Consider the following 26936-nt stretch of genomic DNA (forward strand, 5'->3'; position numbering starts at 1 on the left):
GTCCTCTTCCAAGAACTCAGCTGCCTGAGAAGGTGCCAGCTTCAAGGGGGCAGGTATGAGTGGTATCTTCTCCTTTCTCACCTCTTCTTCACACTTGCCCTTCTCCCACTTCCAAAAGAAGACCCCTCACCAGGCCTAGGGGTGTAAAAACCTCCTAGGCACTAAACCAAAGAATCTCCCCCAAATACTCATGTCTAATGGGATTCTAATGACATCTTGTTTTCAAGTCAGGAGGGTTCCAAATATTGCATTACCAAAACCAAAGGAGGACCCAGTCAAGTTGTCAGCTGCCAAACCATTGAAACTATTTGGTGGCAGATGGCTATGTGATGTTTGGCATGTAACTCAGAAGGGGTTCAAAGAATTGAGTAACATGGTTATGACAAAACTAGTGTCACAATTATTTATGTAAACAAAGTTTTCAAGGCTTACATGTAAAATATTTTAAATGCTGAATGCAGTCCCATTCTATGAATAAGCAGTATTGGTCCACTGATACATGACGAAAAAAACCTTTCCTTTCGTAAGAAGTGAATTTCAAATAACAGTTTGTTACTATGTTTAATAGCTACTTATCAAAACTTGCATCATGCTTACACTATTTTGATCAATTATGCTTATAATTATGAAATCAGGACCTCGATTTCTAACTGACTGTTGAGGCCTTTCTCAGTTCCTTGACTTTGGGCCTCTCACCGCAACCCAGAAAGAGGCTGAACAACAGAAGCCGTGGTCTTTTTAGCCTAATCCTGTAAGTGACATCCTCTCACGTCACGTTTGTCTTATTCTATTGGTATTCTATTGCTGGAATCAAGGCAAGAGGCTCAGGCCACACTCAAGGGGAGGGAGATACAAAAGGATGTGACTACCAGGACGGGGGATCACAGGAGCCATCTCAGACGCTGCCCACTACAAATGTCAAATTTTAAGAACATTTATATCCTCTACATCTGTTTAAGTACAGGACGAAAAGTTTTAGGTGTCATCTTAAAAATGGGTGAGAGGATGCAGAGTTTTCCAGACTTCTTTTAGAAATAAACAAGTAAAGATGTTCGGAGACCACGGAGCTTGAGGCCTAATCGAGCCGGGGCCTGTCAGGTGGCGGGGTCTAGCAGAGGGTCGCCAGCGGGCCTTGAGCAGCGGGGAAGGGGCGGTGGCTGCTTGGGACAGTGAGAAAAGCCACCGCCCCAGACCTGGCCCCTCCATCCAGTCCGGGTGAGTGCGAAACGCAGGGAAAAGCCAAGCACGTCTAGATTCCGGGCGTGTCAAAGGTCAGGCGAGGCGATTAGACCTGAACGGGAAGAAAATGCGGGCGACAGTGGGTGTAGGGAAACTGAGGAAGGGGATACGAAGTAGTTTGCGAAAGGCGCATGTGCCAGGAGCGGGCAGGGTGAAACCCGGGAGGCCGAGGCTCGAAGCCGCAAGCCCGGGCTGGGGCCTGGAGGGAGCCAGGAGAGGGGAGACGCGCGTCCGACTTGGGATGGATGGTGGATGGTCTGGGGGTCCGGACGCGAGAGCATGCAGTCAGCTCTCGCTCCAGAGGATCATCGGTCGTCAGGACGGGAGACTAGGAGCTGGGATCACGGGGGCCGTCCGCCAGCGGACGTGGAGTAAGCCTCGGGAAATGCGGCGGTCTGGGGCGGTGTGGGCACGCAGAATAGTCCCAAACCGGGGGCCTGCCCCCCGGCAATCCAGTCTCGCAGAGTGGGCGCCACCTGTGTGAGGAATGACTGCCCCCATTTCCTCCCCCGGGACCCAACCGAGAAAATGCGTCGGAGCCGGCAGCCGCCGGTGCTTGAGAAACGAAAGGAAAGCCAGGGAAAGCAGAGCCTGACCCCGGAGTGGCCAGGGGGTGGGAATAGCGGGGCAGGGACTACGAAAACGGACTTCCTTGGAGTCTCGAGCTGGGGCCTGACGTCCAGGGACCAAGAAGAAAGCCCAGAGAAGGCTGATCAGGGACGAGGGCAAAGCGGAAAGGGACTAAAGTCGGGCGCCGAGGCTCGCGGGTAAGAGCCAGGATGAAACTTGAGAACGGGAGGGGGCCCGAGAGCCAGGCGACCGCAGGGGCCGGGGCGCCGGGAAACGGGCGCGCGGGCGCGGAGGCCCGGCCGAGGAGCGCGGGGAGGAGCGCGCACCTGGACGCACGGCCGGAGGAGGGCCCAGCGCGGCGCCGGGTCCCGGGCCCAAGCCCTGCCCCTCGGCGGCCCGCCCCCTGGGAGGCTGTAAGCCGGAAGCCGGCGAAGAAGAGTCAACTCCGAGCTTCTTGGCGGAAGGGGAAGCCCAGGGCGGGTACCCTGTAGTGCCCCAGCCTCGGGCTGCGAGCGCTCCGCGACAGTGCGGGGCCATGGGGACTCCGCGCCGCGGGCCACCCGTCCTCCCGGGGCCCCCGCTGGGGCGGCTGCTGCTGCCCCTGCTCCTGAGCGGGCTGGCCCCGGCTCGCGCCTCCCCGCGGCTCCTGGACCATCCGGCGCCAGTCTGCTCCCGGGAGGTGAGAGAGACCCCGACGCGCCCCGAGGATGCTGCGGGGGCGGGCGAGGTGCCCCGGGCCGGGAAGTCTGCGCTGGGGGGTCTCAGTGGGTCCGCGGCTTGGCCACAAAGAGTGGGCACGCTCGGGAGGACCCTCGGAGCGGTGGGAGTTGCGGGGTGGGCCGGAGAACAGAGCGAGTTTTCGGGGGAAAAGACCCGACCCTGGGCAGGAGGCGGGAGCGCCGCCGCGGGGGCCCGCGGTTCGAGGAAGGAGGCGCGGGGCCGGCCAGAGAGGCGGGGCAGGGTCGGTTAGAAAGGGAGGTGGGGAGGGCCCTTCGGAGGAGCCAGGACTGGCCCGGAGCGGCCTCCACGCCGTGCGCCCCGCAAATCCCGGTGGTGCCGGGGCGGGCCCGGGAGACCCATCCGGACCTCGAGAGCTTCCCCTCAAAGGAGTCCCGCCAGCCCCCGGCATTCGGATCGGGGGCCACTGTGCGGAAGTCTGGGGCCGCGTCGGATCTCGGCCCCACTCCCCGGGAGGGACCCCGCGGTCCTAGAGCCTTGCGCGCGAGCCCGGACGGCCTGTGGGGGCTAAGGGCTCGGAGAGGTGAGACGGGGACAGTTGTGCTGAGGGCAGCCGGCCGACTCCGGGCGACACCTCTCCAGAGGGACGAAGCCCTGAGGACTGGGCAGAGGATTAAGACACCGCCTTTCCAGCTCCCACCACCACCACAACCACCCCTAGGGTCCAGTTTGTGCCTGTCAAGTAGTACCCCCGCTGTGCTCACAGGAAGTGACACACCCACCCCTTCGGTAGTGCCCTTTTGTGGAGGACCATCTTACGGGGGGGAAAAAAACAAACAGCAAAACACCGTGCCCACCTCCACAACTTCTCCGCTCAAAGCTGCCCTCTCTCCTCCACTTTCTCTCTGGTTTCCTCAGCCCTCTCCCCTCCACCACTTCTGACCCAGTAACTGAGTCAGAGGATGTGAAACAACCAAAGAGATATTTCTCCTTATCTAATTTTGTGGAGGATTTGCCAAAAGAGGGCAGAGGATGAGTGACTATTTAGCAGGATTTTTTTTTTTTTTAAATGTGAAAGATGTTGGGAAATGGTCTTGTAACTCCCACTTTTAGGCAAAGCAGGGGATATATGCTTAGCAGATCCCACAACTCGGTATAGAACTATTCTACCTAGAGAATTCGGTGTTTTTTGATGGCCATTTGCCAAGTGCCTGCAAAATACAAGGCACTACTGTTGCTCTGAACTGAAACGATCAGGAAACACCCCTGGGACCCTAATGTCCAGCAACTTCAATCATCTAGGAGGGGAAAAGGCTTGACGGTGCTAACTGTGGTGCAAGACAGCCTGTAGCAAGTGCTCTTTGTGCAACCAGAGAGTGTACAGAATTCCAAGGAAAAGAAAAATTATTTCCAGCTGGGATGTTCTTCATGGCAGATAAGGCATTTGGGCAACCCTGAGGGGTGGTGGGGGCCTCCAAAACACCAGTGGTGGAGCAGTCCAGGTGGCGGAAAGGGGCTGGGCCAAGGCCCTTGAGTGGGCAGGAAAAGGTGTGTGGCTGCAGTGGAGGGTGTGTGTGGCAGGAAGTGAGAGAAGAAGCTAGAAAGGGAGGTAGGGACTCCATGGGAGCCTGGTGTGAGAGCTAGGCTGAGTGTTTGACTTTAATTGCTCAGTGGGAAGCACTCCTGAAAGTCAGGACCAGGGGCAGGGCTGGAGAGGGATACTTATTGGCCAGAGTTGTCTGCGATCTCCCACGTTCTTTCCCCCACCTTGCCTCTACCTACACACCTGGCTCACAACCCGCTCATCTCCATGGACAGGCAGCTTCCCTGCTTCATGGACTAGTCCCTTTAAAAAGAAAGAAACAAACTCTTCAGATTTCTCTGCCTCCATTGGTATTTCAGTGGATGCAGCATAATATAATGAGGGGAGGGAAGGCCACAAACTTAGCCTCAGAGCACCTGCATTTGCATCCTGACTTCACCACCTAGAATCTCTGCAAGCTTGAGCAGCTTAGGCTGCCTGCTCCTTCGCCTGGGTTTCCTCACTTCCACAAGAAAGAGCTGATGAGCCATTGCAAAGTGTCCGAACCACTTTCCAGAATATATAAATGCCTATCCAAAGCCCGGTTGGATTGAGCACTCAGTGACTCTCCCAAGACAGACAGGAGCCTTCTGCAGACCTGTTCTGTTCTGCTACTAGCCCAGTGCTGCAAGCACAGGATGTGGGAGCTTGATAAGTATTTGTGGAATGAAAGTCAAAGGAATGAGTGAGTGAGTGAATGAACGAATGAGTGGTCGGCTCTGCTTGAAATGCAGTGATTACCTGAGACCAGGCATAGCACTGTTCCTGGCTTCCTGGGTTTAACACCTCAAAACCCAGATTACTCTTGAGTTCCCCACAGAAATCGATACTGGAGAAGCCATAAGTAATTTCATTTCCCTGACCTGAGCAGTCTCCCCACCCCCAACCATTGGCCCTTCCCCCGGCCCCGGGCTTTCTCACATGTCACCCACGACTGCTAGCCCAGAGGAGAGCCCTCAAGGGAAGACAATGACTTGGATTTGGTCAGTTTGAGTGTTAACACACCGTTTTATGGACAGGATGTATGTTGTCTTACAAATTCTTTTTTTCTTTCCTGAGCACTTTGGGGTTTAGACTTGGGGCAGAACAAGGGTTAGACTTAACCCTTACCTTCCGGTTACCATTCCACTCTCCTTGTGTAAAAGGTGTTCTGGGGATGCTTTTACATGGTAGAGGCATCCTGGCAGTCAGGGCTGGGCTCGCTGCAATTAACACGTCCCTTGGCCATCATACCTCGCACCCTGCCCGCTCCCAGCAGGCCTTCCATCTAGAGACTGTGATATCAGATAGCAGCCAGCAGCACCCAGCAGGGCTGTGTAGGGGAGAGGCCATGCCGGGTCAGAAGACCTGGGCTCTGCGCTGGGCTTCCCCGCTCACCCGCTGTGCAGCCCTGGGTCAGTCACTCCACTGTGAGGAGCCAGTGTTCTCCCGTACAAAAGATCCTCACCTGCCAGCGTTACGGGGAGAGCAGATTCCATGGAGGTAAAGCACCAGACTACGTGCGTTGTAGCTTCGGAAGGTACCAGGGCATAACATTCACCTGTAGCTCTGTGCCAGGCACCGTCCGGGGGGTTCACCTGCACAGCTTCCCTCCACACTCACAACAGCCTGCCAGGCCACACCATTGACCCCTTCTAGAGAGGCTGGGTAATTGGCTACTGAGTGCTGGGCTGAGAATCCAAGCGGTACGTGACTTCAGAGCCCACCTTTCCTTACCAGGCACTTGGTCTTGTTCGTTGAGTGCACAGAGTTAGACACAGTGGAATAAATGTCTTCCTTTTAATCTTCACCAGTACAGACAGAGAATATTGGCCTACCTGCTGCAGGTGTCCTTTTTTTTTTTTTTTCATTTAGACAGTATAGCAGTGATTCAGAGCATGAATTCTGGAGCAGAACTGCATGGGTTTGAGTGTCAGCTCTGTGGGACCTTGGGCCACTTAACTGACCTCTCTGTGTCTCAGTTTTTTCATCAGTAAAAATGGGATAATGGGGGGGGAGGCGCCTGGTGGCTCAGTCGGTTAAGCCTCAGACTCTTGATTTCAGCTCAGGTCATGATCTCAGGGTCTGAGATCGAGCCGCGCTTCGGGCTCTGCATTTAGCATGGAGTCTGCTTGTCCCTCTTCCTCTATCCCACCCACTGTGTGCCCCTGCATGCACTCTCTCAAATAAATAAGATCTTTAAAAAAAAAAATAAAAATAAAACCCAAACCGACAGATCCCTGTCCCAGCCCTCGCCACTCCCTAAAACTGTTTCCCAAAGATGATCACTTACATATATTTTAGATTTTTTTCCCCCTGGCATTTGCCTCCACATTTCTAAATGTACTTATATTGTTGTTCTTGACTTATCAATGTTCGATATTGCCTATTGACTCATAATAGATAAAAATTTAAATTTTTTACATTTCTCCCACATCACAATTTTAGTGAAATCCATCGTTCGTGTTTGTAACAAGTAAGTAATCACTGCTGAGGCCAGTAGGTGTACTTTGATTATATTCCTTTTCTGGTGTAATTCCTTTTCTCCTTCTGAGACGATAACTGCTTTAATTCTTCCATAATTTTCCATGTAACTAGTCAGTTTTTTCTGTCAGATTTGTCAGATGTTGTTTTCCCCAAACATCAGATATTCCATCGATTCCATTCCCTCTCCCCCCAGAGAACTCCCTCCTGAAACCCCGCGTTCTCCAGCTCCAGCCTGGACAGATCCCTGTCTAGGCCTGTGGCACAACTGTTGTGCTCAGTATCCGTCCTGGATCCTCTGTCTGTCTTCCCAGAGCCTGCCTCCCTCATTCTGCAGTTTCCTAAGAAAATGGATAAGGATGTGAGGGAAATATATACACATATATACCCTCACACTTTTTATTAATTTGGCTGGGCATAAAAATCACAGGTTAAAGATAGTTTACCCTCAGAATTATGGAGGCATTGTTCTGTTGCCTTCTAGCAAACAGTACTGATGCTGAGGAGGCCAATGCCTTCCTGACTGTCTGTGTGTGGCACCCTACCTTCCCTCTTCTGGAAATATTTAGATCTTCTTATTCCTGGTATTCCAGAAGTTTCATGATGTTGGACCTTGTTCTGGGCCTTTTTTCCAGGCCGTTCAGGGAAACTTTAATTTGGAAGTATGTATCCTTTAGTTCTGGAGTGTTCTTCTTTGCTTTTTAATTTCTTCCCCTCTGTTTTCTATATAGTCTTCTTCTGGAAATCTAGTTAATCATACCTTGATTTCTTGACTGATTCTCTAAATAGTCATATATTTTCTCTCCTATTTCTGTGTCTGTTCATTCTACTTTCAGAGAAATTTCCTGAATTACAGCCTAGCCCTTCTATGGGGTATTTTATTTCCAAGGTTCATTTTTATTCTCTGCTTGCTCATTTTACCATATATCCTGTCCTTGTCAGTGTCCTCTCTTATCTCTTTGAAACTATTATAATTTTGTTTGTTTTGTTTTAATTTTATTCTGTTCCCAGCATTGTCTTATTTCCTCCAAGAGCATTTTTTTAAATTTTTATGTTTTGATCTATGTTTCATACAGGAAACCCTTCTTAAGTATCTGGTACTCTTCGGCTGTCTGAGAATATTTTTTTATAAAGATTTTATTTATTTATTTAAGAGAGAGAGAAAAAGAGAGAGGACAAGCAGGGGGAGCGGCAGGGCAGAGGGAGAAGCAGGCTCCCCGCTGAGCAAGGAGCCAGATGCAGGGCTTGATCCCAGGATGCTGGGATCATGACCCAAGCCCAAAGTAGACACTTAACCAACTGAGCCACCCAGGCGCCCCTGTCTGAGAATATTTTAAGAATGAGGTCCTGGGGCACCGTGACTTATTTGTTAAGCGTCTGCCTTCAGCTCAGGTCATGATCCCAAGGTTCTGGGATCGAGCCCCATGTCGGGCTCCCTGCTAGGCAGGAAGCCTGCTTCTCCCTCTCGCACTCCCCCTGCTTGTGTTCCCTCTCTCACTGTGTCTCTCTCTGTCAAATAAATAAATAAAATCTTAAAAAAAAAAAAAAGAAAGGAAGAATGAGGTCCTAATCATGAGCACTGAGTAATGTATGGAGTGTTAAATCACGATAGTGTACACCTAAAACTAATTTAACACTGTATGTTAACTATACTGAAATTAAAATGAAAAACTTAATAAAAAATTTTTTAGAAGAATAAGGTCCTAAAAAGCTGATTAAATACTCTGTGTAGGTAGGGCTTATTGACTTTACTATAGGGGGTCAAGCTAATGGTGAACGTGCCCTATCAGTGGACTCTCAAATGTCAGATTCAGGAGGTCTTTTCCAGGGCTTGGCTGCCAGCGTTCTGAGATCAGAGCAGGGAAAGAGGCGAAGGTTCCAACATTCCCTATGTAGACCTTCACTGAACCACACCCCCTTCAGCTCCTTTGTTTATACTACCTCACCAGACACGTGATACCCTTAAGACCTGATGCTTTTTTTTTTTATGTTCAGTTAGCCACTATATAGTACATAATTAGTCCTTGATGCAGTGTTCAGTGATTCATTAGTTAAGTATAAGACCTGATGCTTTAAAAGGTTCTGTTGGCTTCTTTCTTATTCTTTTCCCACTTGACCTGAGCCATTTGCCTACTCCTCCTTCCACTTTGGCTTTTAAAAATTTGTTCTCTGGGCACCTGGATGGTTCAGCAGTTGGGCGTCTGCCTTCAGCTCAGGTCATGATCCCACGGTCCTGGAATCGAGTCCCGCATCGGGCTCCCTGCTCAGCGGGGAGTCTGCTTCTCCCTCTGCCTGCAGCTCCCCCTGCTTGTGCTCTCTCTCTCTCTGTCAAATAAATAAATAAAATCTTTTTAAAAAATAAAATAAAAATAAAACTTCGTTATCGGGGCGCCTGGGTGTCTCAGTTGGTTAAGCGGCTGCCTTCGGCTCAGGTCATGATTGAGCTCCTTGCTCAGCGGCGAGCCTGCTTCTCCCTCTGCCTGTGGCCTCTGCTTATGCTCTCTCTCTCTCTCTCTCTCTCTCACTCAAATAGATAAATAAAATCTAAAAAAAAAATGTTTTTTTTAATTTGTTCACATCTTTTGTCCACTGATGTTTCTTCTTTGTCCATGAAAATTTCTAAAAATGTTCTCTTTCCTAGAAGTTTCCTATGGTTTGGGGAGGGGGAGAAGATAATGTATGTATATGATCAACATGCCATGACCTCTAATGGAATGTGTTATTCGATATTTCACTGATATGCATATTTTTCTCTTCCGTTTAAATCTTTTCCCCCTCCTCTTCCCTCTCTCCATCTCTTCTGGTTCCATCCCTTTACCCCCAGTAACCCGTGTGTTAATGACCTGCTGTATATCTGTCCAAATATTTTTATATGTTCATACAATTATATTCATCATATATAAATATATGGGGAGGGTTTTTTCATCACTTATTTCCATAGAAAATTGGATCATACGATAAGAAGTTCTTTGCTTATGTTTCTCACTCATCAACACATCTTAAGCATCACTCCAGGTCAATAGATATCTACATAACTAATTCTCTTTAATCTTTACATAATATTCCCTAGTAGGTAGCAGTTTCTTGTCCTCTGTGCCCCAGTCCTAGGAGTTTCTGATGGGAGGAGAAATGAGCATGTGCATGGAAGTTAATCTCCTTACCGGCCAGGAAACAGAGTGACCCTAGAGTAAGCAGAGGCAGCTGGTGGGTCTTGTTGAATGCGTGAGGAGCGCCACACAGGGTTTCGATGGCCCTGGGTGAGTGAGAATTCAGCGCCAGGAGCTGGACAGGACCCTAAGGGCTCATGAACTGGCATCCCAAAAGGTAGGGTATGGATGAAATGGCATGCTTAGAATACAGTCCTGTATCCGCTTTGTGAATGAACCCTGGTGGCCAAGCATCTTCTCCCATCTTTAACCCTGTCTCTCTGCTCCCTCTTGAGAGAAAGGCAGGTGCTGACCCCAACACCGGATTTACATGCATTTACCAAATCCCTCTGTTGTCCTGAAAATTGTATTCCTGGTCTGCTTCAACATCTGACTTTCTACTCCACATGATCGGTCCATTTTGCCAGACTGGGTAACTAGAAATACCTGAGCCTGAGTTCTTCCTTGCTCCAAAATCAAAGCCAAATCTGAGTATGTGGAGGTCACCCCTTTTAACAAAAGCTTCCATTTATTGAGTGCTTACTAAATGCCAAGCTCTAAGGAAGGGCAGCCAATAATTTAAGAGCAGCCATTATGCCCCAGACACTGAGCAAATACCATGTCATTGAGCAGGCAATGACATAGTTCCCCAGGCACTGCAGCCAACAAAACTCCTCATCATGATTTTCTTAGGGCTGTTTAACAGCTGCCCGTTTAACAGTCCAGGGACACTGTATTATTTTATTTAATTGTATAATTAATACACAAATACATTTCTGCTGTTTGAAACTTTTTGTAATACAGATATATTAGAAGCAGAAAGTGAAGGGCTCCCTTCCACACCGCCATCACTACCAGCCCACTCCCTGCCCCAGGTTCTTTATATGTGTATCATTTAATTCCCACCAATGCTAGGAAGGTAGTATTGGTAATTCTGATTTTACAGTTGAAGAAATCAAGGCCTCGCAATGTTTGGTATCTGGCCTAAAGTCACTTAGCTGGGAAGTGGTGGTAAGGTGACTCAGCTCCAAGGATGTGTGTACGTGTCTTCCGAAGTAGAGTCAGCTGGCCAAACTGAAGCCAGTGATTGCATTTCCTACTGTTTGTAATTAGGGCTTCTAAATCTGGCTCTCCAGAGCTCCTCTGGATTAGAGAGTTCACACATATTACCAAAGTGGAAGGCAGCATAAGGTGACATTTGTGCTTAAGTTTTCTGATCTATAAAACGGGGCTGAGGGTAACACTTAGTCCTAAGTGTGTGTGAGGATTAGTGAAATAATATGTCTGGTCACCCAGATCAGGGGCTGGCACCTATGGGAGCTTGTAGGGAGTTGGTGAATTTTCCATAGCTGACCCTGTCACAGGAGCTGCGGTTTTGTTCGCTTCTCTGGCCACGCTGTTGTCCAGACCGGAGGTGGGAAGCCCCAGGGTATTTAGAGGGCTTTTCAGCGGGGTGCCCCAAAAGAGAACCCTCTCAGTATCTTTTAAAATGGGGGAGTTCCCAGCTGTTAACAGTTACTCAGAAAATGCCCTTTCCATTTTGTCATCCACTGGACGCACTTGCCATCCTGTTTCTCCTTGGATGGGCAGGTTGGGTGAAGTGTGAGGAGACTATGATTCCCTGCCCCACGAGCGGCCCCCAAAAGTGAGGGTGGTGCTGTGTACATTTTATTCTTGAGAATGAGCCAAGGGAAGCATGGGGAGCCTGGCTTGTGAATTACCCTTCCTTCACAGCTGTAATTACCTCCTTCCTTTCTTCCGCAGGGGCTAAACTGTGCAGTGAAGAATAGTAAGTGGTCTGTTTTTGTTCATCCTGTTGTTGCCTTGTTAATAAAGTGCTAACCTTGTGCCGCTGTCTGACAGGAGCGCTGCCCCTCCACCTAGGCTCCAGATGGGGGTGACAGCCTTCAGCAGGAGGGATCCTTGAGAATCCAGGCTGTGTGCACCTGCGTTTCCTATCAAGAATATCCATTATGGGAAAGTCAGGAAGTGAGACACAGAATTGTCATTTAGGTTTTGAAAACATTGTCTGGGGTGCTGCCCTGGTGTGTCTACAATACGATTTGATTTGCCAGAGCTTGTCACTGGAAAGTGAGAGACATCTGTGATGTTGATCCTGTTTTGTGTTTTAATTTAAGAAGGAGGCACATACTTCAAGTGTCTGTGCTAATTAGGGATGAGCCCTGGCATATAATATAAATCAACTTTTATCACTACCCCATCCTTCCTGTGCCCCGTTTCACTGCTTTATCGCAAAACCAAGTTTCATGCTTTGTCTCCTGTCCTAAAATGCCCTTTAGACTTCAGAGATTTGCAGGGACTCAGACAAGCTGGAGAAGAAAGGGGCAGGGTGGCAGAGCCAGCTGAGGGTCACAGGCCCCTGTGTGTGTATGATCAAGCTCTCTGGAGCCACTGCTGGGGCATCTTGCTTGCATGCCTCATTCTTCTGCAGCTTCTTCAGGTTCTTGCAGAGCGTGGGGGGTCTCTGATTCCTGCATTTTCTGGCTCCAGGTACCTGCCTGGATGACAGCTGGATCCACCCTCGAAATCTGACCCCTTCATCCCCCAAAGATGTCCAGGTCCACCTGGACTTTGCCCAGACCCAGCATGGAGACCTACTACCTATAGCTCGCATTGGGTGGACCCTGCAGACAGACGGTGAGTGGGCGTGTGGGGGGGCGGGGCCTGGAGGTTCTACCCTCCTCCCAGTGAGTCCACACAACAGACCACCGGCTCTCCCACCAGACTCAGAATGGGGCTCCTGGTCCCGTCCTCAGACACGAGGGCCCAGATTTCATGCTGAAAGCCTCCATCATTTCATGCAGTAAATGAATACTTTTTTAGTGTTTTAGATATTAACCCATGATGGTGTCTTCTCAACCCACCATCCCTCCTTCAGCCTAAAATCCTTATCACCCCAGAGAAGAAAGTCAAGTGATTCATTCTCTGACTGTGGTACCAAATATTTATTGGAAAATGGTAACACATTGGCCAGTGTGCTTTTTCCCTTAATTTAGGGGCAGGCTTTTTTTTTTTTTTTTTTAAGTAATCTCCACACCTAACGTGGGGCTCAGACTCATGACCCCAAGATCAAGAGTCACGTGCTCCACCTGCTGAGCCAGCCAGGTGCCCCTAGGGGCTAGCATTTTTTTTTTTTTTTAAAGATTTTATTTATTTTTTTGACAGAGAGACATAGCGAGAGCAGGAACACAAGCAGGGGGAGTGGGAGAGGGAGAAGCAGGCTTCCTGCAGAGCAGGGAGCCCGATGTGGGACTCGATCCCAGGACCCTGGGATCATGACCTGAGCCGAAGGCAGACGCTTTAACGACTGAGCCACCCAGGCGCCTGGGGCTAGCATTTTTTAAGACAACACTCCCCCCGCCAAAACCTCTTCAGGGATAGAGAGTTGTATGACAGAATCAGGAAGATTGGGGTTAACAAGAACCAGCCCCACATTTGTGACCAGGGCCCGGGGGAGGTCGTCCTCCTTATAAGTCTCCAGCCCCTGGTGCCTACCCAAGCCTATCCAAGGATGGGGACGGCCAGGTTTGACACCCAGGCCATGTTGTCAACATCCTGGCCACAAATCTGCACAGCCTTTGCCTCTGGCCCAGTGTAAAGTTTCACTTGTCCTTGCCCAGCTGGGAAGTAACCTCTGCAAGGCCGTCGGCTCCACCAGGCCCAAGAGTGAGCTGCAGGGAGCAGGAAGTGGAGGGTTAGGTACAGTGAACAGATTTTCTTTTAAGAGTGAGTAAGCATAACAGGGAAGTTCCACACCCAGCGGTTTGTCTTTGTTGACCTGCCTCTGTTCATCTCTTCTCCCTCCGACCTGCAGCCAGCATCCTCTTCCTGGAGGGTGCAGAGTTATCTGTCCTGCAGCTGAGCACCAACGAACGCTTGTGCGTCAAGTTTGAGTTTCTGTCCAAACTGCAGCATCATCGCAAGCGGGTAAGCAACCGGCTCCAGAGCGCATTGCGTTCTCTACTGATAGCGAGGAGCAGAAAGTGTTTTTGAAGACTTCCCAGACGTGCCCACCCCTGCTTTTGCTCCCAACTTTCCCTAGTTGTTCAGCGTAAAGAAATTTGAGTGGAAGGCCTTGCACAGTCCCCCTCCTGTTCTCTTCCTGTGTGACCGAGGCTAATGTGGGGCCTGCCTCCAGGAAGGAGCAGCTTTGCCCAGACCCAGGAACTGCAGTGGCTGGGGCACAAGCGGGGGAGTTCTGCAGCAGTTTCCATTTATTTTGCTGCTCGCTGCCCGATGGTAAAAGGTTGATTCTCGTTTAGTGTGTTTAAAGCATTGGTTCACAGAGTGTGGTCCCAGGGCCGGCAGCATGGGCATGCCCTGCGAACCAGTTCGAAATGCAGAAGTTAGGGCCCCACCCTTGACTTCCAGAATCAGAAATGCTGAGGCTGGGGCCCAGCAGTCGGTGTTGAACCAGCCTACCAGGTGATTCTGGGGCAAGCTCCAGTCTGAACACTTGCCAGTTGAAATCTGCAAAAGTGCCTGTTTGCAGATCTCCCGCAAACGCAAGCAGCCAAAACAGTTCCCTTCCCCTGTATTTAATGAGGACCCCCAAACTTGACTGCTGGCTGGATGGTGAGGCCCAGGTGCCTAGATCAACTTAGAAGCAAAGGACCGCACACCCACATACACCCCCACACTAATTAGAATGGAAGTTGGAATCAGTATGTGTCATCTGCACCATCCAGAAAATATCCTCACACCTTCTGGAATCTCTGCAACAGAGGTGACTGCAGGCGCACGCTGGGTGGGGATCTGTAGCCCTCCCTCTGTACTTTTGTGCTCCAGAACATTCTCAAGAGATCCCGACTTTCCCATTTAAGGAGGAAGAGTCACTTAACAAACGGTTTTTAGCAGCCTCTTGTGCGCTAGCTCGCTCACTAGCCCGCAGCCCCCCGGCCGGCTCCCTCACCCCCTCATTCTGGAGTCTGAGAGCACCCACCAGGGAGGAGGACTGTTTCGGCTTTCCCCAGATTCTCTGGCATATGACACTACTGTCTACTGATGACGCCAGATCTAGGTTTTTTAGGTAGAGCGAAGACCAGAGGAAACCAAGAGCAGAGACCCACCTCCCTCTGATTTTGGATCTTGCTGTGGTGGTTTTCCTCCCCTGTTTCTTGGACCTTTCGGGGGCGGGTGGGGGTGGAGTTCTCTGGCACACACCGCTGGGTGAGAGGAGTGTGTGACCTGTCCAACCTCCCCTTCCTCCCTCTCTTCAGTGGCATTTTACCTTCAGCCACTTTGTGGTAGAACCCGGCCAGGAGTATGAGGTGACCGTTCACCACCTGCCCAAACCCATCCCTGACGGGGACCCAAATCACCAGTCCAAGAACTTCCCCGTGCCTGGTAAGAGCGCCCTCCCAAGCCATTCCTTTCACCACTCGGCTCTTCCTGTTCGAGAAGAAACCAGCAGGTGGCTCAGACATCAGCCTCTCGCTCAGCTGGGCCATCCATGGCTGCCATTGTCAGCACGTGGTACCTACAGAATGAACAGATGCCACGACTGGGGACCTCCTGCCCAGGAAACGTCGGGAAGACAAGCCGCTCCATGAGAGTTTTAACCCCCGCTTCGAGCCTCATCCCAGCCCTCATCACCTTGCTCTGCACCAAATGTCTTTTTTTTTTTTTTTAAAGATTTTATTTATTTATTTGACAGAGACAGAGATAGCGAGAGCAGGAACACAAGCAGCGGGAGGGGGAGAGGGAGAAGTAGGCTTCCCCCCGAGGAGGGAGCCCGATGTGGGACTCGATCCCAGGACCCTGGGATCATGACCTGAGCCGAAGGCAGACGCTTAACGACTGAGCCACCCAGGCGCCCCCCAAATGTCTTTTTTCATTCCCCACCTGCCCTGCCTGGTTCTTCACTTTTTACCACATATCCTACCTGCATTTATCTGCCACCATCCCATGTGCGACACCATCTCCTCTTCCCCCTCGGGTCCATCCTGCCTAGGAAAGACCTCTGGGCTTATCTTCTAAAATGTCGTTTGATGTCTGTGCACCTTCTAGTTCTCTGTCCTCCCAGCATCTCAGCCACAACCTACATTTCTCATTGTTCAAAGCCGACTACGTCTGGAGCCCCAGCCCCCTTGAGGACAGGGTCTGGGGCTTACACCCATCCATGCAAGCTCCTGAGCCTCCCATTGCCTTGCCTGTAGTAGGCAGTTCAGAAGAATGCTTGTTAAGGGTGATGACAGCCTTCACACACACACACACACACAGATGACAGCCTTCACACACACACACACACACACACACAATCTGCTTACCCTGCTTTTATTTTTCTTCACGTTACCCATCACTCCCTTACACGTTATCATGATATTTTTGTGACATTACATTATACTGTTTGTTTTCTTTGGTCTCTTCTACTGGAATGTGCTCTCCAGAGGGCAGGGACTCTCCCTTATTCACCACTGTATCTCTAGTGCCTAAACCAGTGCCTGAAACAGGTCGGATGTTCATAAGTGCTTGTCAAATGAGTGAACAGCCTCCCCAGGCCCTTCCCTTGTTCCTACAGTAGACTAACTCAGTCCCTGTCACAGCGGTTCACCTGTCACATATCTTCTTAAAAGTGAAAATGTTACAGGCAAGGCCATTGGGGAAAGGAAGTCAGGAAGATGTCTATGGAGCAGTGGTCCTCAGGGCAGTCCCTAAGCCAGTGGCATCCTTGAATTACCTGGGAGCTTGTTAGAAATGCAGGTTTTCATGGACCCTCCCCAGACTGACTGCGTCCAGAAACTACCCAAGGTGATGCACAGGAAAGTTCGAGAAACACTGCTGTGAAGGAACAAAGTACTTCTGCCCCTGTCAGGAGTCAGAGGCAACCTGCAGAGAAGGCTGGGGGCGGGCAAGAGGGTGGGGGGAGGAACTAGGGTAGGCCGAGACTCTCAGCAAGCTCGGGAGTTGAGTCTGGAAGGTTCTGTGAGAGATGAGGGAGGACACAAGCAGGTCAACCCTCAGTTCTGTGGGGCCTCTGGCCCTTGATAGCAGTTCACTCCTGGAACTTGCTTTGACGGGGCCATCTTTGAACAGACTCCCCAAAAGGAAAGAGGTGGTTGTCCCTGGTGTCAGGAGTCTGGAAGAGCAAACTTTCTAAGACAGAGGCTTAGTGGTTTCCCCTTTTTCCGGGTTGGCAGGCTGCGAGGACCCCAGGATGAGGATGACCACGCCGTGTGTGAGCTCAGGTAACCACAGCCAGCGGCCTTGCTGGGGGAGCTTTACTCGGGTGCACACACATGCATGCATGCACACCCTCCCCTCGCTCCCAACCCGTGTCTGTGCCCTGGGCAGGCAGCCTGTGGGACCCCAACATCATGGCAGAGACCCTGGAAGCCCAGCAGCTGCGGGTGAGCTTCACCCTGTGGAACGAGTCTACCCCTTACCAGATCCTGCTGACCAGTTTTCCACACATGGAGAACCAGAGCTGCTTCCATCATGTCCTCATGGTGCCCGAGGTAAGGCCGTCACTGTCCCGAGCCCTCTCGTGTAGCTGTACGACCTCTCGCCAAGCTTCAAGCCACCCAGTACTGTGCTTGGTTGATCCCAGTTATGTGCTGCTCGGCTCTTTGTCTTTCCTTCTGATATGTGGTCGGTGTAGAGTCGGGTCTGTGGTGGATCTTTCCTTTGGCTCCATTGTGTAGTTGATCTCTGCCCTGCTCACCTCCCCCATCCTCTCAGATCCTCCTTCCACACAGTACCCCTGGTTCTCTTTGCTTTGTTTTTTTTATCCCACCTGTTCCAAAAAGGACCTGAAGAGTTTTAAAATGTGGTATTAAGACAAAGGGGAAATAAAGATGAGGAAACAAGATAAAGCCAGGGTGGGGTTACTACGGAAAATGTGTGTCATGCCATTGGCTGTGAACACAGATGTGTCCCCACGATCCCCAGCAGCCGAAGCAAAGAGAGAAAAACCAGTCACTAGATGTGCTCCTGAATCAACAATGAGCCAGTTGCCATAGGGAACTTTTCCGGAAACCCGGAAAGCCTTCCTCGGGCGCGCTGGACAGCAATGGCCGTGTTCCCGGCAGCCGCCTTAGCGCAGCGGCAAGCTCATGCCCGTCCAGCCTGACTCCCCTCCCACCTCCCTGCAGCCCGCACTCGAGGACGTCCACCGGCGGGCCAACGTCACGCTCACCCTGTCAGACCAGAACTGGTGCTGCCGCCACCGAGTGCAGGTGGGTGCGGGTGGCGCCGCCAGGTGTGGGAGTACGTGCACAGACGGGCCCTCCACCTAGAGGGGCCAAGTAGGGGAGGCCGGCAGCTCAAGGACTCGTGCTCTCTCCGAGGACCTGGCACCCCGACCCCCTGGGGCTCCCTGCCTGGGGAGGCCTTCTCTCTGCCTTCCCCAGCCCCGTACTTCCGGCCTCCCCTGGCAGGGCTTCTTGGCTCCCGGGAGCCGATGGGCGAGCTGCCTGGCAGGCCCGTGGGCGTCCCGGAGTTGCCGGCCAGGCTCTGCTCCCTCCGGGAGCCTCTGCTGGCAAGAGCGCACTCGCGGCGGGCCCGAGCCTCCCCACCCAGTGTCTCAGCGGCCCGCTGTCCCCCACTTTCTCTGTGCCCCCAGATCCAGCCCTTCTTCAGTAGCTGTCTCAACGACTGTCTCAGATACTCCATAAGCCTCCCCTGTCCAGAAATTCCAGAGGCTCCAGGTAGGGGGTGTATGGCTGCTCTGGGGTGTTTTCGGGGATGAGAATGAAGGAAGGCCAGCACCTTGAGCTGAGCCCTGACCTGGTGCTGAGGGTGGGGGCAGGCTTTAATTTTACTTGGAGTTATTCAGGCCTGCAATGTGGGGCCGTAGAGACACTCCTGGGTCGGACTCCTGACTGCCTTTCATTAGCTGTGTAGCCATGGGCAAAATACATAACCTTTCTGATGCTGAACTTCTGTGACTGAAGAACTGGGGATCGTCCTTGCCCGAGAGTTTCAGTATGGACCACGAAGTGCTTTACCATGTCCGCTTTTAATCCCCACGAATTGTGACTCCTGGTGCCATGAAGTAGAGTGTCCCTCCCGCAGTTTGTAGATGAGGAAATAGAGGCACAGAGATGCTCAGTAATTTGTCCAAGATCACACACCAGGGAAGCGGCAGAGCTGCCCGTCCCTCCCCACTCCCCGCTCCGCGGCCCACCACCCACAAAGAAGCTGCCGCAGCCTGAGCCACAGCCTTTACATGGGCCTGGAGGAGGATCTGGCCTCCCAGGTGGGAGTTGGGGCATCTCTTAGCAGGCCGGCAGCTCGGGTGTTTCCTGTAGACGTCATTAAGTTGAGCGGGTGTCTGGAGCGCTCAGGGTAGGGCCGACGTCACCAGCAGGCCCCCATGGGTGTCAGTGTTGGGTTTTGTGATTACTGCTAATAACGAATACTATTTTCCCTTTGTTCTCATTGCAGTCTCGGTTGCAGGTAAGGCCAGCAGTCCTTCCTATCGTGCTGCAGGAGTTCCCAGGGGCCCTTCCTCAGGAGCCACATGAGAAGTTCCTGACTGAGCCTCGCCTGGAGCCAGGCAGACAAGGCTGAACTGGGAGGCCAGGCTGGGGGTGGAGGTCACCAGCATGTCATGGCACAGGCCAGAGATGACAGCCCAGGGGCTGGGCAGCGGGGCTGGAGGAGCTCGGGGCTGGCAGAGTGGGCCTTCTCCGCCACATCACTCATGCTGTTCCACTTCCCACAGACTACATACCCCTGTGGGTGTACGGGTTCATCACGGGCATCTCCATCCTGCTGGTGGGTTCTGTCATCCTGCTGATCGTCTGCATGACCTGGAGGCTACCCGGTAAGGGGCGTCATGGGGTTTGCCCCTCTGTTCCTCTCTTTCTTCCCATGCCTTCCTCTTCCCACTCCAGTCTCTGCAAGGCTGCACTCAGAGCGCACCCTGCAGTCCCAGGTCCCCCTCCCAAGTGAAGTACTGACATCGTCTCTCTTTGGCCACGGCAGGCTCCCTCGTCAGGAACTCAGCCTGCGGGAAGGCTGAACTGGGCTCAGACCCCCAGCTCCACTGCTTACTCCCTGGGCACATTACTTCATTCTCTGAGCCTCGGGTTCCTCTTTTATAAAAAGGAAATTATAAAGATACCCATATCATAAAATGAATATAAAGATTACATGAAAACGTATATGACTTCTTAGCCTTGAGCCTGGTGCATATTTGCTCAACATATGTTAGCCACAATTATGTTTATTGCTACCAAAATTAATAAAACAAACTGGTTGGAAGGAGCTAAGGTAGGGTTTCCCTGCCTCAGACATCAGCCAGACAGGTGGGAGAACCTGAATGAGCCCATCCTGCAGCCCCCAGACACGTACATCTGTCGGGGAGAACAGCAAGGGACAGCACGATGTGATAGAGAAGGCTCTGGATGGGCCCAGAACACACGGATGCAGCTCCCAGCTCCGCCTCCCTGCTTTGCAGGCGTAGGCAGCTTGCTGAACAAACCCTAGATTTGGTTTTGTCTTCTGTGAACTGGGATAATGACCCCTCCCTCCCAAGGTTGTGGTGCGGATTGAATGGGCTAGCCATGGAAGGCACTAGCCAGCAGGTGCTGGGAGGTAGCAGCTCCTCTCCCTGTAGCCCTCTCTGGCCAGGTTCTGAGCAGGAGAGCACATGGGCCTCCAGGTGAGGGGCTCAGCCTTCCCCTGCCCCTCCGCGGCCCCACGCCCTTTCTTCAGTGGTCTGAGAGCTGTTTCCACACTTACAAGGCTCATCAGGATTAAGTATTAATCATTATTAATTCTTGTGTGATGGGGAGACCACCACAGCAGGCCCTGGAAGACCCACCGTGAGGGCACTTCTCCACAGGATTGTTTCAGGGTCAGATAAGTTAACATCTCCGTGAGTGCTTTAAAGATTGATTGATTGGGGGGTGTGGGGGGCGGCACAGAAGGAAAGGGAAGAGAAAGAATCTCAAGCGGACTCCCCGCTGAGCACCAAGCCCCACATGGGGCTCCATCTCATGACCTGAGCCAAAACCAAGAGTCGGACACTTAACCGACTGAGCCACCCAGGCGCCCCCGTGAGTGCTTTATAAACTGTAAAGCTCTCCATAGATGCCAGGGAGGCTTTTTGCTTCATTTCTGTTATTGCATTTCTGACCTTCTATTGAAGTGTGCCCCACACCATGGGGTAAAGGAAAGGACACTTGTTCGACTGTATTTGGTAGTTCTGGGAAAAGGCCCAAGAGGTGGGAATTGAAATTCTGGTTCAAAAAGTCTTCCTTGGGGCGCCTGGGTGGCTTAGTCGGATAAACGTCTGCCTTCGGCTCAGGTCATGATCCTGGAGTCCCTGGATCGAGTCCCGCATCAGGCTCCCTGCTCAGCAGGGAGTCTGCTTCTCCCTCTGACCCTCCCCCCTCTCATGCTCTCTCTCTCAAATAAATAAATAAAATCTTTAAAAAAAAAAGTCTTCCTTGGCCACGCATGGGTTCCGTGCGTCCTGCCATGTCACCAAGGAGCTGACTCCTGCACCACAGTTCCCTTCTTTATATCTCTGGGGGACCAGTTGCTTAAGAATGTTGTTTCCCTTTCTCACCTCAGAAATAGCAGGAGGAAATGTAAACGGGCCTGGTGGGGGCTGCTTCTGGAGATGTGTTGTAAGCCTCTTGCAAGGACGCGTCTGGGGAAGAGCTTTCCCTGCCATGGGGCGTTTCCTCAGGAGTGGCCAGACTGGGGGGAGGAAAGGAACCATTGCTAGAATGAGGGACATGGGGTCACCATGCTGGGGGTCCTGGCTGGGTCAGTGCTGCAGAATATTCGTGACCCCAGCTGACTACGTACAATGTACCAGACACTTCACAGATACAATCTCATTTAATCCCTGCTGCCCAGACCCCTTTTACAGAGGAAGAAACTGAGTTTCGGAGACCTTAGTAACTTTCCCAGATCTCACAGCTGTTGATGGCAGATCTCAGAGTCACACTGAGCGGCTCCTCACAGCCTGGTGTCCTGTGAAGGTCCTGAAGCATCTGGCAACTGCTTCTTCCGACTGCCCTCCCTGACCGTCTGTCCTGGGTCAGGGGTGGGACGGCACTCCTTCAGATGCCCCTGGGAATTGGTCCCTATTTCTCTTCCAAAAGAGCTGCTCCAGTGTTTTCCTTTTTTTCTTTCAGGGTCTCATCGTGAAAAATATGGCAATGACACCAAATACACAGGTCAGTATTTCCTGGTGTGGGTGGGCTGGGTTCGGTGAGTGTTGCTGTCAAAGGCGTAATGGAAGGTTCTCTTGAGACACGGGTGGGTTGCCTTCTGCAGTTTAACTCCTGACTTCCTTCAGGAGACCTCAGCTTGGAGGACCCACCTTCCAGGACCCCTACACAGAGGGGACCACAAATGGCAAGGCTGGGTTACCATTTTTGAAATCACTTGGACAAGGAAAGGAAGGGAAGGGTACCATCTTTGATGAAAAGAGGTCCTACCTATAACAGATATTTGTATTCCGCAGGGAGGCCTTTGTGCCTTTTTTTGCTTTTTAATTACAATAATTAAAGTACAGGCTCAAGGCCAGATAGGAATCTTGAGAAAGAAATGCACTCTCCCAGAAGGCACCACATGGTGATTCTTTTCAGGCAGCCAGAACGGGTGAAAGAGCAACATCTGGCTTATTCCAAGGCCTCGGTTGCATTACTTAGACTAGGGAACCGGTGTCTGCCTGGTCCAGACGCCCCCTGGGCTGTCTGAGGATCAGCCCAGGCACACACCCAAACCTGGGGGCCTGGCTTTCCTTGTTTCCCTCAGATGTCCTGCCTGAAACCAGCCTGACCCCTCCACCGCTGAAGCCCAGGAAGGTCTGGATTGTCTACTCTGCCGACCATCCTCTCTACGTGGACGTGGTGCTGAAGTTCGCCCAGTTCCTGCTCACTGTCTGTGGCACCGAAGTGGCCCTCGACCTGCTGGAGGAGCAGGTCATCTCAGAGGTGGGGGTCATGACCTGGGTGGGCCGCCAGAAGCAGGAGATGGTGGAGACCAACTCCAAGATCATCGTCCTGTGCTCCCGAGGCACCCGGGCCAAGTGGCAGGCCATCCTCGGCTGGGAGGAGCCGGCTGTCCAGCTCCGGTGTGACCGCTGGAAGCCCGCAGGCGACCTTTTCACTGCAGCCATGAACATGATCCTACCAGACTTCAAGAAGCCAGCCTGCTTCGGCACCTACATCGTCTGCTACTTCCGTGACATCAGCAGTGAGAGTGATATCCCCGACCTCTTCAACATCACTTCCAGGTACCCACTCATGGACAGGTTTGAGGAAGTTTACTTCCGGATCCAGGACCTGGAGATGTTTGAACCTGGCCGGATGCACCGCGTTGGGGAGCTCACAGGTGAGAACTACCTGCAGAACCCGAGCGGCTGGCAGCTCAAGGAGGCCGTGGAGAGGTTCCGGGAGTGGCAGGTCCAGTGCCCAGACTGGTTTGAGCGCGAGAACCTTTGCTCAGCGGATGACCAGGACCTCCTGTCCCTGGACGAAGAGGTGTTTGAAGAGCCCCTGCTGCCGCCAGGAAGAGGGATCATCAAGCAGAAACCCCTGGTGCACGAACCCATCTCTGAGGGCTGCCTGGTGGGAGATCTGCTTGTCGGTGAGGAAGGAAGAGCACTCTCAAGGCTGGAACCTCAACTCCAGCCCCAAGGAGAGCTGGCGGCCCAGGCCCTCCAAACCGCAGTGCTCCCAGTGGACGAGGTCCCTTCGGCTCAGGCCGTGGAACCCGTCCCTCCGGCCATTGAGAGCAGCACAGCGGGCCGGCTGGCCGTGGTGGGGGGAGACGAGGCCTGCCCGCTGTTGGAGGGCTTCGGCCCGCGGCGGAACAGTGTCCTCTGCCTCCCCGTGGACTCAGAGGCCCCGCCTCTCTGCAGCAGCCCTATGGCATCCCCCAGCTATGTCCCGGAAGATGTAAGGGAGCAGCTCAAAGGCTTGATGTTCTCACTCTTCCAGCAGAGTCTGAGCTGCCGGGCCCAGGAGGGCTGGGACAAAGCAGCAGTGGCCCTCAAAGACCTCTGCACGCCGTACGAGGGGGAGCAGCGGCAGTCCGTGCAGTCCGACCAGGGCTATATCTCCAGGAGCTCCCCGCAGCCCCCTGAAGGACTTACGGAAATGGAGGAAGAGGAAGAAGAGCAGGACCTGGGGACATCGGCCAAGCAGCTCTCTCCTGAGGACCTAGAGAGCCTGAGAAGCCTCCAGAGATGGCTCTTCTTCCAAGAGCTTCAGAAGAACTCCGGCTGGGACGGTGTGGAGCCGGAGGAGCCCTAGGGCCTCCCTGGCCCCAGGGTGTTAGGGAAGGAAGGTGTGCGTACACGAGCGTACACGTGTCTGTATATATGCATATGTTCCTGTGTGAAGGGTTTGCCTCTAAATGTAGACCTCTTGAGCCCTGCGCATTGCCCTGAATTTTCTTTCTCTGACCCTGTGGTCATGTTCTGTGTCAGCAAGAATCCACAGCCCATCCCTAGGAGCCAGCGACAGAGCGTCCTTGAGCCTCCATCATGCAGTCATTCGGTCATCCAGCATTTATTTTGCACCTCTCATGTGCCAAGCATCTGAGATACAAAGAAAATTGCACAGGGACCCTGGCCACCAAGGGGCTTAACATCTGGTGGGAGCAACAGATTAGCAAACAGGATGGTCCTGTGCGATGGACAGGCTTAGTAGAGGTCTGCCCAGGGCTGTGAAAGTACACAGAAGGAGCAGCTGGGCCCAGAGACCGTGGTTGGAGAGGGCAGCAGTCCCCGGGGTGGGGGCAGCGTGTGGGGTGAGGGGGCAACCGGAGCCCAGGCTGCAGAAGGGCTTGTGGGCCAGGCTGGGGGGTTGGGACATCAGCCCGGTGCCCTGGCATTCCTTTGATAGGGTGAGCTGCTGCCCTGCAGAGGAGGGGCCTGAGGACCAAACATACCCGAAAGCCACCTCAGACCGTCTTTGGAAAGAGACAGGATAGAAATGTGTGATGAGAACCTTAAGAGCATTCAGCAGGGAGAAAAGCCTGGAATCCTGAGCTCCCATTTTGGCCCTCAGTCAGTGGGAGAGCCACCGCAGAGGAGTCTTCCGGGGCCGCATGGCCAGGCCCCTGGGCAGCAGCACCCCGCCGAGCTCAGGAGGCCCTGGAGCTGGGGGCCCAAGCCTGAGTGTGAGATACGGAGGGCGCCCGGCAGGGTAGGCAGAGGGGTGCAGGGCGGAAGTGGGAGGCACGCAGGGCCCGGCAGGCCTCTCTGGGGGGGGAGGGGAAAACGGGCCACTCTGTACCGAAAAGTCTGAGGTTCAAAGACAGTATTCGAGGAGAGATGCTAAGGCTCAGGGCCCGAAGACATTGTGCCTGAAGTGCCTTCTTGGGAGGAACTGAAGGCTTCTGGCTGTCCGGGGTCCCGGCGAGCGCACTGGGATGCCGTCTGCCCCTGGACTCGGGTGAGCTCATTGCCTGGACTCGAGCCCTCAGCTGGCGCCGAGCTCCAGTGAAGGGGTGAGGACTCAGGCAGGTAATGGGAAACCGTCACAGGTTTTGTGTGTGTGTGTGGTTGTGTGTGTGACACACACGTGCGTCATGTGCACAGAAGGGAGATGGTCAATAAAAGAAAAGATTTGTCCACTCTGGTAAGAACGCCCGGTAGTTCTGTTGAGTCACGTGTTGCTACAGGTCAAGTGCCTGGCTGTGAGTCCTTTCAGTCGTGCGATTTCCCCGAGCAGCCGCAGGGGCAACGGGTCGAAGGCCCGGACACAGCCCCACAGCAGCGAAGGACCGGGGAGACAGAGCCGCACACAGGGTGTCTGTGTCTCCCCCCCGCAAATACTTGACACCTCATCCTCAGTGTGGCAGTAGCGGAGGTACAGGTGATCAGGTCGTGAGGAGGCAGCCCCAGAGAGCTCTGTGCACCCCCTGCCTCGTGAGGGCGCAGCAAGATGGTCGTCTGTGAGCCGGGCCGCAAGCTCCCAGCACACACCCAGTCCGCCAGCTCCCTAGTCTTGGACTTGCCGGCTGCTGGAGCTGTGAGCAGTGTGTGTGTAAGCCGCCCGGTCTGGGGTGGTCTGTGCCCTCAGCCCTCCCAGGCGGGGACAGCGAGAAAGGGAGCTGCGCCCTCCCGGCCACCAGCCTCTCAGGCTCCGTCTCCCCTCCAGTTGGCTGGCAGGGGGCGTCCCCGGGGCCAGATGCCCACCAAGCTTTCTGTGACCCAGCTTCCAGGAAGCACTTACTCAATGTCCAGAATGTGGAACACCATGGTGGACTCTTCCTGGCTGGGGCCAGGCTCGACGGGCCAGCAGAATGGCCCCAGCCAGTGTAGCCCTGGCGCCCAGAAGCATACTTTCCATTTGGATTGTGTTCCCCACAAGCCTTGAATTCTAGTTCTGCTGGCCTTTGAGGCCACATGTCCTCAGCATTGCTCACTGTGTTCCCCTTCTCTCGGGGCTGCTGCCTGTTTTCCTGACAACTTTATTGAGATACAGTGCACATACCGTGTCATTCACAGCTGACCCTATGCAGTTCAATGGCTTTTAAGAGTTCAGAGCTCAGCAACCATCAGCATAATCAATTTTAGAAATTGTTCTTACCCCAAAAAGAAATCCGGCACCTTTTTTTTTTTTTTTTTAAGATTTTATTCGTTTATTTGAGAGAGAGAGTGCACAAGCAGGGTGAGGGGCAGAGGGAGAAGCAGGCTTCCCACTGAGCAGGGAGCCCAATGTGGGGCTCGATCCCAGGACCCTGGGATCATGACCTGAGCCGAAGGCAGATGCTTAACCGACTGAGCAACCCAGGTGCCCCGAAATCCAGCACCCTTTAATCCTTACCCCAACCTCCCTAAACTAACCCCCCCATCCCTCTATGGATTTGCCTGTTGTGGACATAACATATATAAATGGAATCGTAAAGTTCTCCAGGGCTTCTGGACCCTTTCTTGAATGTCATTCCCTGGTTCCTCCCATGTTCCCTCCGCTTCCAGGGAGCCCCCAGTCTCAGACTGGCCTTTGCTCACCACAAATGCTGGAAGTTCTGTCGGCCTGTGGTGTCTGCTGTCAGCTCAATGTCAAGAGCGTCAAGAGCATGTGTAAATAAAGCCTTGCCTTGCTTTTTGTATTATTCTGAAACATGGCTAATAAAATCCTGCTTCACCCAGAAACGCCATTCCAAGAACAGATGTCCTCCAAGCTGTGGTTTTCCTACCACTCAAGCCCCTCTCCTAAATAGAGTACAGCCGAAGTGGCTCAAGGGGATGGAAGGACCCGCAGTCAATATGCGACCCAAACCTAGAGTGGAGCAATGACCCGTGCCCGGCATCC

General features: G+C 52.8%; 1 protein-coding gene across 2 annotated transcripts; it reads left to right on the forward strand.

Moving 5' to 3' along the window:
• The first annotated feature begins 2216 nt into the window (after nucleotides 1–2216).
• IL17RA (interleukin 17 receptor A) lies at nucleotides 2217–25286 on the forward strand. Of its 2 annotated transcripts, XM_021690475.1 has the most exons (13): nucleotides 2217–2488; nucleotides 11443–11467; nucleotides 12190–12336; nucleotides 13514–13626; nucleotides 14919–15045; nucleotides 16839–16886; nucleotides 16993–17156; nucleotides 17793–17876; nucleotides 18263–18347; nucleotides 19087–19098; nucleotides 19367–19468; nucleotides 21798–21839; nucleotides 22423–25286. In XM_021690475.1, the coding sequence occupies exons 1-13, from the start codon at nucleotides 2345–2347 to the stop codon at nucleotides 23922–23924; spliced, it is 2595 nt and encodes an 864-aa protein (XP_021546150.1). In that variant the 5' UTR covers nucleotides 2217–2344; the 3' UTR covers nucleotides 23925–25286. The 2 variants fall into 2 exon arrangements, with proteins under 2 accessions (XP_021546150.1, XP_044770909.1); XM_044914974.1 differs by lacking the exons at nucleotides 19087–19098; nucleotides 19367–19468 and adding an exon at nucleotides 21238–21255.
• Nucleotides 25287–26936: the final 1650 nt, after the last annotated feature.

The sequence above is a fragment of the Neomonachus schauinslandi genome, chromosome 5 (genome assembly GCF_002201575.2).
Source record: "Neomonachus schauinslandi chromosome 5, ASM220157v2, whole genome shotgun sequence".
In the NCBI taxonomy this organism is placed as follows: domain Eukaryota; kingdom Metazoa; phylum Chordata; class Mammalia; order Carnivora; family Phocidae; genus Neomonachus; species Neomonachus schauinslandi.

What these genes read in the sequence shown, in the direction of transcription:
- IL17RA (XM_021690475.1), top strand. Translation starts at nt 2,345, where the DNA reads ATGGGGACTCCGCGCCGCGGGCCACCCGTCCTCCCGGGGCCCCCGCTG. An exon ending in ATGTCCTCATGGTGCCCGAG is followed by an intron (nt 17,157 to 17,792) that starts GTAAGGCCGTCA and finishes ACCTCCCTGCAG; the next exon opens with CCCGCACTCGAGGACGTCCA. An exon ending in CAATGACACCAAATACACAG is followed by an intron (nt 21,840 to 22,422) that starts GTCAGTATTTCC and finishes TGTTTCCCTCAG; the next exon opens with ATGTCCTGCCTGAAACCAGC.